Source organism: Cygnus olor, chromosome 25, assembly GCF_009769625.2.
Source record: "Cygnus olor isolate bCygOlo1 chromosome 25, bCygOlo1.pri.v2, whole genome shotgun sequence".
In the NCBI taxonomy this organism is placed as follows: domain Eukaryota; kingdom Metazoa; phylum Chordata; class Aves; order Anseriformes; family Anatidae; genus Cygnus; species Cygnus olor.
Genome location: NC_049193.1, coordinates 4,867,568 through 4,886,800, shown reverse-complemented (window position 1 = coordinate 4,886,800; position 19,233 = coordinate 4,867,568). Strand labels below are relative to the sequence as shown.

Here is a 19,233-nt window from a genome sequence, read left to right as displayed (position 1 = left end):
AGGGACAAGAACTTAGTGAGAACAGCCCTGCAGAGAAGGAAAGGGGGGGAACTGGTGGACGGAAAGCTCAACACGGGGCGTCAGTGCGCACTTGCAGCCCACAAGGCCAACTGCATCCTGGTCTGCATCAAAAGAGGAGAGGCCAGCAGGTCAAGGGAGGGGACTTTTCCCTTCTACTCTGCCCTTTGTGGCCCCACTTGGAGTACTGCATCCAGGTCTGGGGCCCCCAGAACAAGAAGGATGTTAATCTGTTAGAATGGGTACAGAGGAGGATCACGAAGATGATCAGAGGGCTGGAGCACCTCTCCTGTGAAGAAAGGCTGAGAGAGCTGGGGCCTACAGAAGAGAAGGCTCTTAGGTGACCTCATTGCGGCCTTTCACTACTTGAAGGGGGGCTTATAAAAAGATGGAGAAGGACTCTTTATTTTGGTAGATACTTATGGGAGAAGGGGGAATGGTCTTAAACTAAAAGAGGACAGATTTGGACTAGACATTAGGAGGGAAATTCTTCACTGAAAGGGTAATGAGGCACTGGAACAGGTTACCAAGATTAGTTGTGGATGCTCCGTCACTGGAGGTGTTCAAGACCAGGTTAGATGAGGCCCTGGGCAGCCTGATCTAGTGGGTGGCCTATGGCAGGGAGGTTGGACCTAGATGATGTTTAAGGTCCCTTCCAACACAAGCCATTCTATGATTCTATTGATTCCATGAACTCTGTGCCTATCAACCATGGCAGAGATCCCACAGGGCATCCATCTGCCTACCCCACAAAGGGAGAGGGGCCAGCAGATCCCCCAGGCTGGGTATGGGAGGGGGTCTTATGGTGTAGAAGAACATTAGAAAGGAAGAGAGTGGAGAGACTAGAAGACATGCAAGTTAGGCTTTGGTCATGTTTTCAGAGAGACCCTGCTTCTTTCCTTTGGAAGGGGGACACTGAATGCTCAGCCTCTCTGACATCAATCTATCCTCAGTCTGGAATCAACCTCTGGGTTTCCAGGGGTCCTAGTGTGTTCTGACACCAATAGTTTAGCAGGGGTTGCACCTTCTGAAACAATAGTAGCTTGTAATACAGGAGAGGTCATAGCACCCAGAGGTGATGGGGATTCCATCACAGCTGAGGATGCTGCCAACGGCAGCAGAGGTGGAGGATCCCACAGCAGTGTTCTGCGGGAAGGAGCTGAGGATGGGGCCGGGCAGGCTCACCACCATGGGAGAGGGGTCAATGACGATTGAGCCCTCAATCTGCCCCAGGCAGATTCTGGCATTGCTGGTAGTGCTGGGGAGCATGACATAGAAACCCCCACCTGCCATCCTTCTTTTATTCCCCACTCCACTGACAAGCACTGGATGTCCTGGATATGGGAGGACTGTACCCAGCTGTTAAATTTCTGGGGCCAGCCATGTTGCTTCACCAGCAGCTGTTTCTTCCTTTCCCTTTTGCAGCAATCAGCTTCTCAATTTTGTACATTTATTTCTCACCAGGATTCATTTTTTGAACTCCTTCAGTAGTTGATTCCTTCTGGACACGACCAAGCAGTTCTGAACAAGATACTGTGTTGCCCCTTTTTAGAAATCCAGGCATAGTAACACAAGGGAATACTGAGGGAGAGCATCAAGAACATGGCTTGGGCTGACCAAGCAGCCTTTAAATTTCAGTTTGAGAATCAGAAAGCTGAAATTAACAATGGAAAGAAAATTTCCTACAAGGAAGAATAGCAATACTTCGAGTAGAGAAGGAAGACATTTAAAATTCTTGTCTGGTCATCTTCCAAGCATTCAGCCACCTTGTTCAGAAAAAGCTGAACAAGGAAAAGTAGAGAAAAAGAACGTTTGCTTCTTAAAATTTTGTTTGTCTCCATTGTTTGTTTCTCTTGCAACATTCTTAAGCTTCATTTTTCTTCATCTTGTTTGAAAAAAACATTGTGTTCTTTGCTGATGATCGTGTATGGGAGTATTTCTGTTGTCTCACTGGAATTTCTATGATTTGGGAACTTCTTTTTGGGCAGAAAATTATTGTACATGATACAGTACTGTGGGACACAATGAAATCTTTCACTAGCAACATGGATAGCAAAAAGAACTTAAAAATCTCTTTGAAATCTTAGTAACTAATTTTCTGTCAAATACTGCAGATTTATCAGACCTACTTGGTTATTTGAAACTGAAACAAGAGAAGAAGGCAGGAACAAGGAAAAAAAAAAAGAATCTGGACTTCCAGGAGGGTCATGAAATAAAGAGTGGGTGAATGGATGCCTGGAGAAGGATGGACAAATGTTTGTATGGCTGTCTATATGGAAGTAGAGTGCAAGGAAGAGAGGGGAGATGGAGGGAGAATGAAAGTGGAAGTGTTCAGGAAAATCCATGAGAAGAGCCACTTAGGCAAGGAAAAGGCTTTTTGTTTGATGTTTACTGCTGCTCTTATTGCAGCATTAAACCTCAGTCTGACATGAGCTCCTTCTGAAATCTTTCAGCCATGGCAAGGAGAACAGGACCTTTGGGACTGGATTCATTCTCCTGAGCTCAACAGACCATCCTGGCTGTCACATCATCCCATTGGTAATTATCTTCTCCACATCTCTTCCAAGTCTGTTGGGAATGGCCTTCCCTTTGTCACTGTGGGGAGTGACCAGCCCCTGAGGATCCCAATGTATTTCTTCCTCAGCCCGCTTACCTTCTTGGAGATCTGGTATACCACCACCATTGCTCCCAAAACACTGGAAACTTTCCATGTCATCAGGAAATGTCATTTGTGTTTCTAGCTGCTTGGTACAGTCATTTTTCCATTTCTTCTGCGTATCACTGAATTTCCAGTCTTCTCAATATTGCACTTTGATTACCACACAGAAGGCATTGCATTGCACTTCAGTCATAAGAAAGAAACTCTGCTTCCTGCTCTCCTTAGGAGCATGGGTGCATAGTTACCAGGATTCTCCACTTCTGCTGTGGTTTCAGGCCTATTCTGAGCCTGGACTGTGGGCTAAAATGCTGAGCGAGTTCCTAGACTTTATCCTCTCTGTTCTCATCTGAAGCATGCTGCTTTTCATGGCAGACTCCTACATCTGCATCCTCTTTGCCATTCTCTCTCTTCCCTTGTCTTTCACTCACTAAAAGGCATTCTCTGCTAGTGCCTCCAATCCCACCATGGTTTCCGTTCTCTGAGGACCTTTCTGTCAATATTTGCACTTTGCTTGACAGTGCACTGCAAGTGAGACTTGCATGGCTTGGGAACTGGAATAGATTCTCCAGGGAAGTGGTTACAGCACCAAGCCTGCTGGGGTTCAAGAAGCGTTTGAACAGCACTCTCAGACCTGTGATGTAATTTGTAGGTAGTCCTGTGTGGAGCTAGAGGAGAGGGACTCGATGATCCTTGTTTGTCTGTTCTAACTCAGGATATCCTGCAGTTCTGTTATTCTATGGTTTTCAGACACAATGAGATGCTATGTGCTTTTTTAAATGTTGGCCTTTTTCTCCTCTCCTTAACTTGTGCTGCAAGCTGGGAATAGGAAAGATGGAATCAACAATTTGACCTGTTCTCTAGAAGGATTATGTCGTTTTCAAGACAAAGGTAAATCTCCAAATTGTGAGTGTGCTCCTCCATCTCAGACTTCAGTGTTAGCCAGGAGATAATTCTGGCTCAGGAGCACCTATTGATTATTGCTCTAAGCTGGGCAACAGATGTGTTACGTGTAGAAGGTCTCGGTCCCAGGGTGAGAGCTGGGGCTGGAGCGCAGGCCAAGGCCAGACCCCAAAGAGGTCTGGCTGAAGGCTCCATCCAGTGAGCTCCGTCCAGCCCCGCAACACCTAGGAGCCTGGTGTGGTGGTTTTACCTTGCTGGGTAGCTGAACTCTATCACAATCACTCTCTCACTCCCTCTCCTTTGAAGAAGAGGGGGAGAAGAAAGTATGCTGGAAATTAAAATAACAACTCACAGATTGAGATAAGGATAATTTAATTAAAGGGAAAAGGAAGAGGAAAAAAAAAAGAAAATCAAAGGCTGCACAGAAGCACACAGAGAGAGAAAAGAAATTACTCTCTACTTCTCATCAACGAGCAATGTTGGGCCACATACTGGGAAGCAGGCCCTCTATATGCATAGCAGTTGTTTGATAGGACAGACGTCTTCACAATGAGAGCTCCCCCTCTGCATCCCCTTTCCCACCTTTTATTGCTGAGTGTGACATCATATGGTATGGAATATCCCTTTTGACGGTTTAAGTTAGCTGTCCTGGTAATGTCCGCTCCCCACCTCTTGCCCACCCCCACTCTGCTGACTCTTGGGGGTGGGGTTTGAAGGAAATCTTGATGTTGTGTCAATTTTGCTCATCAGTAAACAAAACACTGGTGTGATAACAAAACTGTTCTAGCTAAAATTCAGAAGCACAACACTGTATGGGCTGCTGCTGGGAAAGTTAACTTCATCCCAGCCAGACCCAGTACACCTGGTGAGGCCAGGTTGACAAAATTAGGCCAGGCACAGACACACATGCAGCAGAGCTTGGTCAGGGCTGTACTAGGCCTGAGCTTGTGCAGAGACCCTGGGCCAGGGGCCAGGACAGAGCTGGGAGCCGTGGAAGCCCTGGGCTTTGGTGGGCTTGGTTCTGATGCTCATTGCCCTTACACTGCCATTTGAGCCAGCACTGCCTCCCAGAGAACCTGGCCTGGGGATAGGTTCTCCTGCTCACCCCATGGAGCAATAACACCACCCTCTGTCCTGGTCCTGTGATGCAAGCAGCATGTGGAGTCCGTGTGAAAGCAAAGCCACAGGGCCCCAAGGTGTGCAGATGTGGGAAGGCCCTGGCCTGGGTGTGGGGAGCAGAGGTGCTGCATGGAGCACAAGAACCATTTCATCCTCATGGCTCTGGGAATGACGGAGGAGCTTGGAGCCTGGGAGAAGAACCCCCAGCGTTTGCCCTGTGGTTGGGTTGCTGCATGCTTTGTGCCATTCAGGACCTGTACACAGATCCTGCTGAGTGCCCAATCAGGTCCCACTCTCACTGCAATGTCTCAGTGGGGCTGGGGATATCTGCACCAACAGAATGCCTTTTCTGGAGCAGAGTGGTGTTGTGGCACCTATGGGGCCCTGGAGTTTCTGGGCCTGATGAAAGCTGTTCAATGCTTGGGGAAGAGAATCGAAGACTGAGCAGCCATGGGTGTTTGGACACCAATCCCTGTCCTGGGCTTGCATTCACGTAAAAAGTAGTTGGGAGTGGGAGCTCCAGTGTGTGGCCTCCTGTAGCTGGTAGCAGCACGAACTTGTGAATTCCCTCAGGACTATGCATCTTGGCAACAGCTGGACCATGCCAGATTCTGTGTTCAAGGGTGATAGGACTGCACAGGCAAGCTGTACCTGCTATTCATGCCCAGAAGCGCTGCTCATGATCAGGTGGTGGAGGAGAGGGGAAAGTGGAGTAGAGACAGAGGGCCATCCCCAAGACAATTACCCATTCCCAGTTCCTGCCATCTTTTGGGAACATCTTTGTCTGAGTCCCCATCCCCAGCACAGCTCCACCCAAAGCAAGATGAACACTCTTCCCCAAGAGATGGCGCCTCCAAGGTCAACGGAACATGCCTAGGCAGAAACGTCACAAATCAAGGACTGGTGGCCATTGGCTGTGGAGGAACTATGGATGTCTTCCTCAGCTTCAAGAGACCGTGCCTGAAAGATGAATTGCTACGGTGTGCCCCAACCTCCGATGCATAGAGGAGTGAGGCAGTGCCTGCAGCTAATTCCCACCAAAGCAATGGCTTTCTCCCTTGGCCATCTCCATGTAGATAGAAAGACCAGACCAGGACACATTCAGGGATGCTGCAAACATTTATTGAGTCTCAGGAGGGAAATGAGGTGACTGAGAAGGGAAATGAGGTAAGGAGGCCCTGAGAGCGGAGAGCAGGAGGAACAGACAAAGGTTTTTCAGCTTCTCCTACAGCACAGTTCCCACAGGGCATCCATCTACCTGGCCCACAAATGGAGAGAGGCTTGCAGGTCAATCCAGGCTGGTTTCTGGGGGCCTCACAGAAAGCAGAGGGTAACGAGGAAAAGAGAGAAAAAGAGTGAGTAAGTGGAAAACAGGAAAGGTAGACATTGGCTGTGTTGTCAGAGAACCCAGGCTGTCCCCTTCCTGTCTGTCATTACAGGACAAGCCAAAGATGGTCAGCTTCTCTTAAAACAACAGCAAAAAGTTCAGTTTTTCTGTCCAGCATCATGTTCTGAGTTCCTTGGGTCCTGGTCGGGGGAAGGGTCTGGCATCTTTAGCAGGGGCGGCAACAGTAGCGGCTGGCAATGCAAGAGAGGTCACAGCACCCAGAGTTGATGGGGACTCCGTCACAGCTGAGGATGCTGCCAACGGCAGCAGAAGTGGAGGATCCCACAACGGTGTTCTGCGGGAAGGAGCTGAGGATGGGGCCAGGCAGGGTCACCACTACGGGAGAGGGCTCAATGATGACGGTGGAGTTCTGGCACTGCCTGACGCAGGGCTCGTTGCAGCTGCTGGCCAGCGGCGTCGGGCCACAGGGCTGGCACGGCAGGCATGGCCGGCACTGGTCGTAGCAGGACATGTCTCGGGGCAGGAGGATCACCTGGGAGAGAGGGCAGGGAGGAAGCTTAACATGGGGATGCATGAGGAGCAGCCTGTCACCACACCCTAAAAGAACCAACGCACAGGCAGTGCTGTGAGCTGGAGGCTGTGCAGGGATGTGCGAGGGCTTCTTGGCCTAATCCTGTCAGGGCCTAAAAAAAGCTACCAGGGACTACCTGGCTACAACCGAGGTTCTAGCCAAGAATCCATAGCAGTACACGTCCATCCTCTTTCCATGACAAACCTTCTCCCCACTTCCCTCTCCCACTACCAGCAGCCCCAAGATTTGGCATGGAACAGAGCTGATTGCAGCTAAGAGGTCCATAGAGCTGAGACTCCCTTCTGGAGAATGAGAGGGACAAGAAGGGGCTTCACACTCACCTGGTTCCTAAGGAGGAGAAGGCCAGAGAAGTGGATGAGGGAGCATGGAGCTGGGCTGGCTTTTATAGTGGGCCTTAGCTGCCCGATGTCCAGAGGCATCCCTTGAAGCTGTGATTATTTTCTGACAAGCTCTTCTTGAATGCAAAACATCCCAGTTAATGATATGGGCTGTGTGTTTCCTTCCTGTGATGATGTTTTTCATTTCCTGCTTTATGCCCATTCCTCAATTAAGGCAAGTTTTGAGTGGCAGGTAGGGAGGCCCAAGTATTTCCGCGCAACACAAGTCAGTGTGGGCAGAAGACTCAGCTCACGTGCTGGAAGGGTCCAGTAAAGGCAAGTGATGTCAGCCTGGGTGACTCCTTAGGGGCTCTTTGAAGCTGTTTTTCCCAGAGGTGGCCCAGCTCCCAGGTTGTGACCCTATCCCACCAAACACTGCCCTCAGGGAAAACCTTCCGACATGTTTTGCCTCCTCCTGCTCTCATACGGGAATACCCGTTTGTGGGGAAAGTTTGTGCAGGGCCCTTTATGGATCTCAAAAAACAAAACAAATCAAACAAACAGACAAACAAAAAACCAAACCAGTAAACAAAAAAACAAGGACACATGGGTAATTTAGCGTCTGTTTTGTAAGACAGAATAAGAAGAGGATCCTAATATGAAGGAAGCTTATTTCTGTCATGACACCCAGCAGAACAGGTGGGCATGGGGCACTCCAGCAGATTCCCTTATCACAGCCAGTCTCCGAGGATAAGCAGAATGACTTTGACATGTTAGCGCTATGCTAATTATGTAACCTATCAGAGGCTATGGGATTGTACAAACATGTAAATATACTGTGAAGGGATTGTATAAAGAGTGGCGTGGAAAGGCCTTATGGTTGCCAGCTTTTGAGGGAAGCCACTGCATACCTAGACTTGTGCAACTCTGAAATAAACAATCCCTTGACCTAGTGTGTGGATTGGCTCACTGCATACCACATAACGAATCCAATCTTTTTATTGGACAACAATATCTGCCAGCCATACACTTGTGAGTCTCTTTCCTTGATACCTGTGTCTCCTCTACCACCTCCCCCTTTCCTTGCCTGCCTTGCCTGCACCTGCCTGCTAGCACTGTGTTTGGCCCCAAAGCCCTCTCGGGATGTCTGAAGGCTCTGACTCTCAGGGACGCCTGAAGGAACAACCCCGCAGGCCCTGCAGACTGCTACCGTCCCTGCCAAGCCTTCAAGGCTGTGTCAGGTTTCTGCCAACAGATGACCAAATACACCTCAAAGAGCCAGGGACCTTGAGGTATATTGTTTTGCTTCTTTGTCACAATCACTGAGGGCTCATCTGCCATGCCAGAAGCCACTTCTGCAGACGCTTGTCTACTGTGAGGAAAAACAACAAAGTACCACCAACACCATGAAATTGCTCTCCTTCTTTCAGAATCCAAATCAGCTTCTTCGGCTGCTCAGGAAATCTCTTTTCACTCCATGGGTGACCCTTTCTTGTCCAGGGCTTTTCCCCTCCACTACAGGGTGTCTCCCAAATCCTATGCCTCTTCCTCTCAGCCTCGATCCTCCTCTTGATGTGGATGTTAAGCAGGTTTTGCCTTGTGTGAACAATCAACCATGCCATGCTCAAGGTACGATCAACCTTACCTGTGCCATGGCCAACAGATATTTGTTCGTCCTGTGCTTGAAGGGAGGACACAGTGGAAACCTCAAGGATCTTTTAAGCCTGCCAAAGATCTCTCCCAGTCTCCAAGCGTGTCCCCTCTGTCTTGTGCCTTGGGATGTACAGGAGAATCACACTGCTGTGATGCTCCTGATAGTGCCTGTCAGTCAGGGATTTCCACCCCTGGACAATGTCAGGTGCTCCTGGGAGTCAATGCCGGAGCCAGGGCATATCTCCTCACACCTGTCTATAGATGCCTGCCAGCATTGTCTCAGAAATGCATCGCAGAGGGGACAGATTCCCATTCAACCCATGTCAGGCTGGTTCTCCTGAAGGCAAAGGGGACATCTGTCACTCCTTCACCTGAGGGATTTCTGAGCAAAGGGGTTTCAGAGTGCAACCAGCAAAGTGATTTCCAGTTGCACCAGAGGGATGCTCAGCTTAGTGGGTGCTTCATCCAAGCTCAGCTCCCTTGTGCAAACACAGAAGCAGCTCTACTTGCCAAGGACATGTGCTCAGAACTTCACCCAAGGTTTATATACTGCTAACAATCTCCTGGGGCTTTCAGAGTAGGCAATAAAGAGTAGGGCAATTAAGAAACCTATGTCCCCAGGAATTACCAAGCAGTTAGGGTATTGCAACACAGGCCAGCCATTCCAGGACAATGGGCCATCCCAACAAACCAGAAATGTTTGTCAGAGCTCTGCCTGGGTCTCTTTCTTGCGGTCTACCTCACACCTCAGTCCTGGCAGGGTCAGACCTTCACCTGGGCTAAACTGGTTACTTTCTCTTGTAGCTGTAGCTGACTGCATTGCTCTGACACCAGGAAAGGCAAAGGGTTTACCCCAGAACACCTTTGGATCCTCCCTCTTGCCTGCATGGTTGATTCCTTCTGGACATGACAAAGCTGTACCAAGCTGGGCCATATGTGGATCCGTAAGGAAACAGCGCTGTAATCAAGCAAGGACATGGTGCCCTGTTGATGGGAGCTGTTACAGAAGTAACCTCTCTGTAATGGGAAAGTGCTGACATCAGGTGGCAGCTAAGCACTGACAGGAGAAACATCTGCCAGCCTGAGAACTGGGCCTTGAAATCATGGGCATCCTTAAAGTGCATCTAGGCACCAGAGAAACGCAGACATCCTGAAGATACCCTCAACAAATGCGAAAGAAGAAACACAGGAACAACTTCTTGCCTGAGAAGGAGCAAAAAAAAATGGTCTGGGAAGGCAGAAATAAGTGTGAGGAGGTCCCTGTGGGTGCAGGTGTCACACTGTCATGGCCACGTCCCCAGGGGGAGAGGGCAATCAACTCATACACAGAGCTTCTCTGGAGCAGATGTGGTCCTGACACTGGAGGGGCCTCAGAGGTCCTGGGCCTGAGGAAAGCTTCTCCATTCTTGCAGGCAAGTGGGCACCCCAGAGCAGCATGGGGGCATGGGCACTGCTTGAGCTGCCACGGCCCAAGGGGTTGTTGGGTCCTCAGGAACTTTAGGTTGCCGTGTGTGGCCCAGTGTGCCTAATACCAATGCTGAGTTATGAAGGGGGTCGGTCCTGCACGTGTGCCAACACCTGGGCCTTGCCAAGTGCTGTGCTGGGAGCGGTTGGGATGCATGGTGCACATGTTTCTGCTGCACATGGTGATGTCTGCTGGCCATAGCCCTGAGGTGGGGCAAAGGAGTGGAGAAGAAGGTAGAGCAGAAGCGGTGGGGTGTCCCTGCACTTATTCCACCCATCCCCACAACTGCCATCCATCTTCTATTCTCTCCTGCTTTCCCAGTACAGCATTGCCCTGAGCAAGAGGAAGCCCATTCCCAAGAGCCTGCAGGGTGCCTTGCCTCCATGGCCTCCCACACACTTGTAGCTTTTTCCGTGAGGACAGCAGAGGTTGTGCTCCCTGTTTACTGGACCGGTGTGGGTGGCTGTGGGCAGAGACACTGTAAGAGAAGGGTGGATATTTCCTCGCCAGGGCCCAGGGGCCAGAAGACATCCCCCCAAGGGGATGTGAAGTGCCCAAGAGAGGACCCTCTGCAGTGTGTTGCAACCACCCATTCTTCTGGGAGTCGGGAAGGGGCTCCATAAACACCCATCTTATACCGACAGAGGGCAAAGCCATTCTCCCAGAACAGCTCAGGAGGGCATACATGGAGGGATGAAACACCTACAGCCAAGGCTGGGATGCAGAAATCTTTAATGAGTGTACAGAGGAAAAGGCGGTCACTCTGAGCTGAGGCCCTTCAGTGCAGGGATCTCCAGGGCCAACTGAGAGGCAGCATCCCTTGCCCATGGCAGAGTTCATGCAGGGCATGTGTCTGCTGTTACTGCAGTGAGAAGGCTGGCTCTGAGAAGCCCCACAACCCAAGGGAGAAGAGCACAAAGAAAAGGGAGAGAAGGAGGTAGGTGGAGGGATGGAAGGAGAGGCATGGGCCATGTTTTCAGAAAGTGCAGGCTGGCCCCTTCCTGCCAGCATGTGCCAGAGGAGCTGAGAAAGGTCAGACATTCTGAAAGGAATGGCCTGAAGATTCCTCCTTTGTGTAGCACCATGTTCGTAATCCCGGAGAGAAGAAGCCCAGGGCCATGGCCACTGGCTTCTTTAGCACGGCAGGCACCTTCTGCCACAGTAGCGGCTGGAAATGCCCGAGAGGTCGCAGCAGCCGGAGGTGATGGGACTCCATCACAGCTGAGGATGCGGCCAACAGCAGCAGAGGTGGAGGATCCCACAACGGTGTTCTGCTGGAAGGAGCTGAGGATGGGGCCGGGCAGGGTCACCACCACTGGAGAGGGCTCAATGACGATGGTGGAGTTCTGGCACTGCCTGACGCAGGGCTCGTTGCAGCTGCTGGCCAGTGGAGTCGGGCCACAGGGCCTGCATGGCAGGCACTGGTTGTAGCAGGACATGTCTGGGAGCAGGAGATGCACCTGGGAAAGAGGACAGGGAGGAAGTAGAGCACACGGGCAGGTGATTTACCAGCCTGGTTACCCCATCACAAAAGAGCCAAGGCAACTGCTGAGGGTGGATGTGGAGGCTCTACCAGGAGGCTCATGGTCTTCATCGCTTTGTCCTGACAGGGCCCTTCAAAGAGCAGCCTGGCCCAGGAACACTCTTGCATAGCACATAAACCAAAAGCCGCCTCAGCCCCATGTCCCAGCCTCTGTCTACACAGAGTTTCTGTATCCACCCCTCTCCCATGGCAAGGAACTCCAAGGCCCAGCATAGCACTGAACCACCATCAGATGAGATGTCTATTGATGCAAGATCCCTTCCACTTTGGAAGAGGAGGAGAGAGGGCTTCAGACTCACCTGGTTCCCAAGGAGGAGGAGGTGAGAGAACTGGATGGGAGAGCAGGGAGCTGGGCTGCTCTTTATACTGGTCCTTCATTGCCGTAGGCCATGAACCACCCTTAACAAAGGTAATAATTTTTTATCAAGCTCATCTTGAATGCAAACTATCCCAACCAATAATATGTATGGGCTGTGTGTTGGTTTGCTGCACTTCTACCTTTTCATTTCCAGATTTAGGTCTTGCCCATGCCCCAGTGAAGGATTCTTGGAGTGCTGGGATGAAAGGCCCAAGGATTTCTAGGGCAGGAACGCATTAGTGAAGGCAGAAGACTCAAGTGATAGATGTGTCTTGAGCAGTCAGGTGATGTCGGTCTGGGTCTGTCTGGGTCACTTTGTTGGGACTGTTTGAAGTGCCATACCCGGGAAGAAGCTCCCACAAGCTTCAGTTGGTTTCGGAAGGACTGCTGTTCATGAGGACGTCACATCGTTCCCTTTCCTTCCCTATTTAATTCTCTCTTGGTCCCTTGTTGCCTCCCCAGGTGTGTGATTTGTTCTACTGGCTTTTGATCCCATCCCCATTTACACTGCCCTCCAGAATTTGTATTCTTTCCCTTTTCAACCCTGCCCTTCTCTGTGCAGTCTGTGAGCTGAGGATGGGGCCTGTCAGAGCCAATATCACAGAAGAGGTTTGGATGATGACAGTGGAGTGACACTGGCACTGCCTGCTGCAGGGCTCATTGCAGCTGCTGACAGTGGGGTTGGGCTTCAGGGCTTGGCACAGCAGGCACTGGTCGTAGCAGGACATGTGTTGGGGCAGGAGGTGCAACTGGGAGAGAGGGCAGGGAGGAAGCAGAGCACAGGGACATGTGAGGAGCAAAATGTCTTCATCCAGACATGATCTGAAAAGTGTGGTCAGGACCAACAAGGCTGCTGCCTCTCTCTTAGGTGAAAATCCTACTCAGCCAGGTCCCACATGGTCTCTGAGTCACACCTCTCCTGACTGTGACCTCTCATGACCACCATCGCCAATACCTAGCACAACATGTATCGGTATTACTGGAAAAGGATATGGGGAAAGGGCTTCAGATACACCGGGTTCCCAAGAATAAGAAGACGAGGGAGTCAAGGATCTCAGCTGGCTTTTCTGGTGACCCTTTACTGCTCCAGGCCCAGAGGTAGCCTCCACAGAAGTGATAATTTTCTAGGGTGCTCGTGATGAATGGAAAACCTCCCAGTTAATGACATGGGCTGTGGGGCTGTTTTCCCCTCTACACTGTCTTTTCATTTCCTGGCTTATGCCACACCCGTTCCCTCTTAGAGGCTCCTTCAGAGTGCTGGGATGGAGAGGCCTCAAGATTTCTGGGCCAGGACTGAGTCAGCGGTGGCAGAGGACTTGGCTCAAGCACCAGATGGGTCCAGTGCAGACAAGTGATGATGGCCTGGGGCACTGTGGTGGCGTTGTTTGTGACTGTGGTAACAGGAAGGGGACAAGCTGTTCCCAGCCCTGCAATCCTTGCCTGGTCACCTGAGGGCTTTCATGCATGTGGACGTGCCATGTCTTCCTCTTCCCTCTCTCCCAACTTACTCCAACAGTCCCATGGCGTGGGCTTCCAGACAGGTGGGCTCTACTGCGGGGTTTCCAATCTCTTCCCATTAAAGCTGCCCTCTGGAGAAACGGGTTGACATCCTTGGACTCCTCTCTCTGGGTCGTCCCTGCGCATCCCCACACTGTGCTGTCCTCTCCTCTGGAGCCTTATCCTGCTCAGAGTGCACAGCCCTGCCCTGCCAGAAGGTCCCCAGCATCTCCTCTGTCACCTGCCCTTGGCCTCTGCCTCTACCCCACCAGGAATGTGTGTGCACATGCGTGTGGCAAAGCCCTTGTGAACCCATCAGAGGCACTGAGTGCACATGTGTACCTGATGTCTGCATGTGCACACATGCATGGCCTCATGTTCCTGTGCATGCAGTGTTTGCACCTGCATTTGTCAGGGTGTATATAGAACTATATGTGCATGCATGCACATGCATGTTTGCATGTGTCCATGGATCTGTGTGTGAAATGTGTATGCATTCTTGGTATGTGCTAGTGTGCACATAATTCACCTGACCCTAGGCATGTGTCCAGCTGGTCCCAGGGCCTATAGTGTCATCTTGGTGTCATGACACCAGGACTACCAACTCCTGGTGGGGAGCACCTTTCTCTGAGGAGGGAAAGGATTTTTGTCCAGGAGTTAGCAGGGCTGATTGATAGGGGCTTAAACTAGATTTGAATTGGGAAAGAGACAAAACCAGGCCCACCAGTGATAAGCTAGGGGACTACGTGACAATTTTTGAGGAACTGCATGCTAGTGAGGCCCCACAAGGTCTTCTAGTCTGCCCCACAAGGGGCTAAGTTGAATGAAATACATCTGAATTTTCTTGTACATACACGTGCGGCATGAGAAGTAAGCATATCAGGTCCCTGAAATGCTTGTATACTAATGCACGTAGCATGGGAAACAAGCAGGAGGAGTTGGAAGCCACAGTGCGATTAGAAAACTATGATCTAATTGCTATCACAGAAACATGGTGGGATGAACCAGGGCAATCAGTGCAACAGCGGGAGATTTAATTGGCTGAAAGCAGGAACTAGCCCTCAGTAGTTGAGGTCAGCCGCTTTGGAGCTGGCCCAGCCGCAGCAACTAATTACGACTTACAGGGGGATTTTGAACCCTTGCTTCACCAGCAGTGACCCAGGACAGCGGCACGACCAGGCAGCACCGCCAGCTCTCGAGAGAGAGGCTGACAGGGAGTGGGAATTGCCAGGACAATGGCGACTACTCCCACACCTTCTGCCTAGAAAAAGCCTCCAGGAGGACAGGGACACCCTGCTGCCCACCATGAAGAGGGAGGGGCCATCAGCACATGCGCACTGGTGAGCAGCTGGTGTGGCAAGGAGCAGGAGCTCTGCACCAACTATCGGCAGTCTGTGAGATTACAAACCTACCATGGTGTCCACTAGGCAGAGAGCTCAATCCAAAAAGGCTGCGGCGACCCAGACGGAGGGCCTGCCTAGAGACATAGCTGTTCAGGCCTCTGGCTGCAGGGAGTGCCCGAGCCTGCCGCTGCCAAGGGAGGGCAGCGAGGAAACTGCCTGTTCTCAGGGGGAAAGTCTTCTCACCATGGTGGCTGAGCTCAAGGTGGAGGTGGAGAGACTCAGAAGCGTCAGGGAGTGTAAGCAGGAGATTGGTTGGTGGAGTAACTCCCTGGTGTGCCAGAGAGAAGGACGCCAGGGGGATGCCACCCGGAGTGTAGTGGAGCCCCTGCCCTGTCACTGTTGGGCAGAGGGAGGGGACCAAAAAGAAGAGGAGGGTTGGAAGCGAGTTCCAGTTTGGCTTCGTGGGCACCCCCCCTTCCCTTCCTCCCTATCTTCCCCAGGTACCCCCTCCATAATAGGTTTGATGCCCTGGATCTTGAAGGAGAGGTAGGCAAGGATGTGGTGGAAGGCCTGCCTATGAGGTCACATAGAAAAAGGCAGTTGACACCACACCTCAAGACTGACTCCAAAAAGAAAAAAAGAAGGGTAACTGTAGTAGGAGATTCCTTTCTGAGAGGAACAGAGGGCCCAATATGTGGAGTTGACCCTCATCATAGGGATGTCTGCAGTCTATCTGGAGCCCGGATATCACCAGGACACTCCCCAACCTGGTGTACTCAACAGACTACTACCCGCTTCTGATCTTCCAGATAAGTGGGGAGGAAGCTGCATCCCATAGTCTGAGGGGAATGAAGAAAGACTTAAAGGCCTTGGGATGGTTGGTGAAGGAGTCTGGAGCGCAAGTTATTTTCTCCTCTCTCCTTCCATTCTCAGGTGATGACGTAGGACATAATAGAAGGATCCAGTCCATAAATGCTTGGCTATGTGACTGGTGCTACAGGCAGGGCTTTGGGTTCTTAGACAATGGCTGGTTTTATAAGACAATAGGCCTGACAGTAATGTGCAAGAAAGGTTTATCTCACAGAGGCAAAAGGGTTCTGGGACAGGAATTAGCAGGGCTCATTTGGAGAGCTTTAAACTAGATTTGAAGGGGGATGGGGCTGTAGCTGGGCTTGCACCGGTGGGGCAGCATTATAGCATTGAGGAAGACCGGGCAGCCTCCCACCTTCCTAGGGTTAAGTTGGCATGCTCAGCTCGCACGCTGAAGTGCCTGTACACCAATGAACGCAGCACGGGGAATAAGCAGGAGGAGTTAGAAATCCGTGTTCGGTCAGGAGATTATGATCTGGTGGGAATTACAGAGACATGGTGGGACAGCTCACATGACTGGAATGTGGTCATGGATGGTTACGTCCTTCTCAGGAAAGGCAGACCATCAAGGCGAGGTGTTGGAGTAGCTCTTTACGTGAGAGAGCAACTACAATGTATTGAGTACTGTCCAAGGGTGGATGAGGAGGGAGTTGAGAGTCTGTGGGTGAGAATTAAGGGACAGGCTGGCATGGGTGATACTGTTGTGGGTGTCTATTACAGGCCAACAGATCAGGATGAGGAAGTTGACGAGGCCTTCTACAGGCAGCCAAGAGCAGCCTCGCAATTACAGGCCCTGGTTAAAGGGGGGGGATTTCACCTACGCTGACATTTGCTGAAAGGCCTACTCAGCCAGCCATCCGCAGTTCCTCCAGTGCATTGATGATAACTTCCTGATGCAAATGGTGGATGTGCCAACTAGGAGAGGAGGGCTGCTGGATCTTGTCCTCACTAACAAGGAGGGGCTGGTTGAAGCGGTGAAGGTTGGGGGCAGCCTTGGTTGCAGCGACCATGAGATGGTAGAGTTCAAGATCTCATCTGTCACGAACAGAGTACCCAGCAGAATTGCAACCCTGGACTTCAGTAGAGCCAACTTTGGCCTTTCCAAGCAATTGCTAGGGGGAATCCCATGGGACTGGGTACTTGAAGTTAAAGGGGCCCAAGATAGTTGGTTAGAATTCAAGGACTGCTACTTCCAAGCTTAAGATGAGAGCATCCCAACAGGTTGGAAGTCAAGAAAGAGAGCCAGGAGACCTACATTGTTAAACCTGGAACTGCTGGGCAAACTCAAGTCGAAGAGGAGAGTTTACAGATCATGGAAGGAGGGGCTGGCCACTTGGGAGGAATAAATGACTGTTGTCAGAGAATGTAGGGAGGCAACTAAGGCCTCCTTAGAATTAAACCTTGCAAGAGGAGTCAAGGACAACAGAAAGGGCTTCTTCAAGTATTTTATTCTTCTGGGTACCCCGGAGGCCCCAGATGAAGTCAGGATAAAGGAGGAGTTTGCCTCGGTTGATGACTGGGTTAAGGACCGATTAAGCAAGCTGGACATCCATAAATCCATGGGTCCTGATGGGATGCACCTGCGGGTGCTGAGGGAGATGATGGGAATCATTGCTAAGCCACTCTCCATCATCTTTGGTAAGTTGTGGGTAACAGGAGAGGTGCCTGAGGACTGGAGGAAAGCAAATGTCACTCCGGTCTTCAAAAAGGTCAAGAAGGAGGACCTGGGTAACTATAGACTGGCCAGCCTCACCTACATCCCTGAAAAGGTGATGGAACAACTTATCCTTGGTGTTGTCTCTAGGCTTATCAAGGACAAAAGTGTCATTAGGGGCAGTCAACATGGCTTCACCAAGGGGAAGTCATGCTTGACCAACCTGATAGCCTTTATGAAGACATAACCAGGTGGATAGATGATGGTGAAGCAGTGGACATGCTCTATCTCGATTGTAAAGCATCTGACAGTCTCGCACAGCATCCTCACAGCTAAACTAAGGAAGTGTGGTCTGGATGATCGGGTAGGGAGGTGGACTGTGAACAGGCTGAAGGAAAGAAGCCAGAGAGTTGTGGTCAATGGGACAGAGTCTAGTTGGAGGCCTGTATCTAGCGGAGTCTCTCAGGGGTCAGTACTGGGACCAGTATTATTCAGCACATTCATCAACAACTTGGATGAGGGAATAGAGTGCAGTGTCAGCAACTTTGCTGATGGCACTAAACTGGGAGGAGTGGCTGACACGCTGGAAGGCTGTGCTGCCATCCAGTGGGACCTAGACAAGCTGGAGAGTTGGGTGTGGAGAAATTTAATGAAATATAACAAAGGCAAGTGTGGAGTTCTGTATCTGGGCAAGAACAACTCCAGACACCAGTATAAGTTGGGAACTGACCTGCTGGAGAGCAGCGTAAGGGAAAGGGACCTAGGGGTCCTGATGGACAGCAGGATGACCATGAGCCAGCACTGTGCCCTTCTGGCCAAGAAGACCAATAGCATCCTGGGGCATATTAGAAGGGGTGTAGTTAGTAGATTGAGATGTTCTTCTCCCCCTCTACTCTGCCCTGATGAGACCACATCTGGAATATTGCATCCAGTTCTGGGCCCCTCAGTTCAAGAAGGACAGGGAACTGCTTGAGAGAGTCCAGTGCAGAGCCACGAGGATGATTAAGGGAGTGGAGCATCTCCCTTACAAGGAACGGCTGAGGGAGCTGGGTCTCTCTAGCTTGGAGGAGAGGAGACTGAGGGGTGACATTGTTAATGTTTATAGGGTGTAAAGGGTGAGTGTCAGGAGGATGGATCCAGACCCTTCTCAGTGACTTCTAATGATAGGACAAGGGGCAATGGGTGCAAGCTGGAACATAGGTGGGTCTGCTTAAATACGAGAAGAAACTTCTTCATGGTGAGGTTGACAGAACACTGGAACAGGCTGCCCAGGGGGGTTGTGGAGTCTCCTTCTCTGGACACATTCAAAAGCCACCTGGACACATTCCTTTGTGATGTGATCTAGGTGTTCCTGCTCTGGCAGGGGAACTGAACTAAATGATCTTTCAAGGTCCCTTCCAATCCCTAACATTCTGTGATTCTGTGATTCTGTGAATCACACAGCTGGAACATTGGAATGGAGGGCTACAAGCTTTACAGGAGAGACAGGCAGGTAAGGAAGGGTGGGGGTGTTGCCCTCTATGTTAGGAAATGGATAGATTGTGAAGAGTTCTCCCTAAGAAAAAGCCACAAGCAGGTTGAGAGCCTGTGAGTAAAAATTAAGGACTGGACCAACTAAGGGCATTTTGTGGTTGGGGTCTACTACAGGCTGCCTTATCAAGAAAAGTCTGTTGAAGAGGCCTTCTTGCCCCAACTACAGGAAACATCGTGCTGACAGGCTCTCATCCTCCTGGGGGATTTCAACCACATGAATATTTGCTGGGAAAGCCACATGGCAGGCAGTAAGCAATCCAGGAGACACGTGGAGTCCATTGAGGAAAACTCCCTCGTCCAGGTACTAGAGAAATGAATCAAAGGAGAAGTGTTATTGGACCAGTTGCTCACCAGTGTAGAAGAG

General features: G+C 50.8%; 1 protein-coding gene and 1 pseudogene across 1 annotated transcript; both read right to left on the bottom strand.

Annotated features, from left to right (window-relative positions):
* Window positions 1–5,874: 5,874 nt before the first annotated feature.
* On the bottom strand, window positions 5,875–7,055 carry LOC121059869 (feather keratin Cos1-1/Cos1-3/Cos2-1-like). The gene is made up of 2 exons (XM_040537043.1): window positions 6,957–7,055; window positions 5,875–6,576 (listed from the first exon to the last, which is right to left on the bottom strand). The coding sequence occupies exons 1-2, from the start codon at window positions 7,053–7,055 to the stop codon at window positions 6,250–6,252; spliced, it is 426 nt and encodes a 141-aa protein (XP_040392977.1). The 3' UTR covers window positions 5,875–6,249.
* A 3,731-nt stretch (window positions 7,056–10,786) lies between these two features.
* On the bottom strand, window positions 10,787–11,992 carry LOC121059870 (annotated as a pseudogene).
* Between the last annotated feature and the right edge of the window lie 7,241 nt (window positions 11,993–19,233).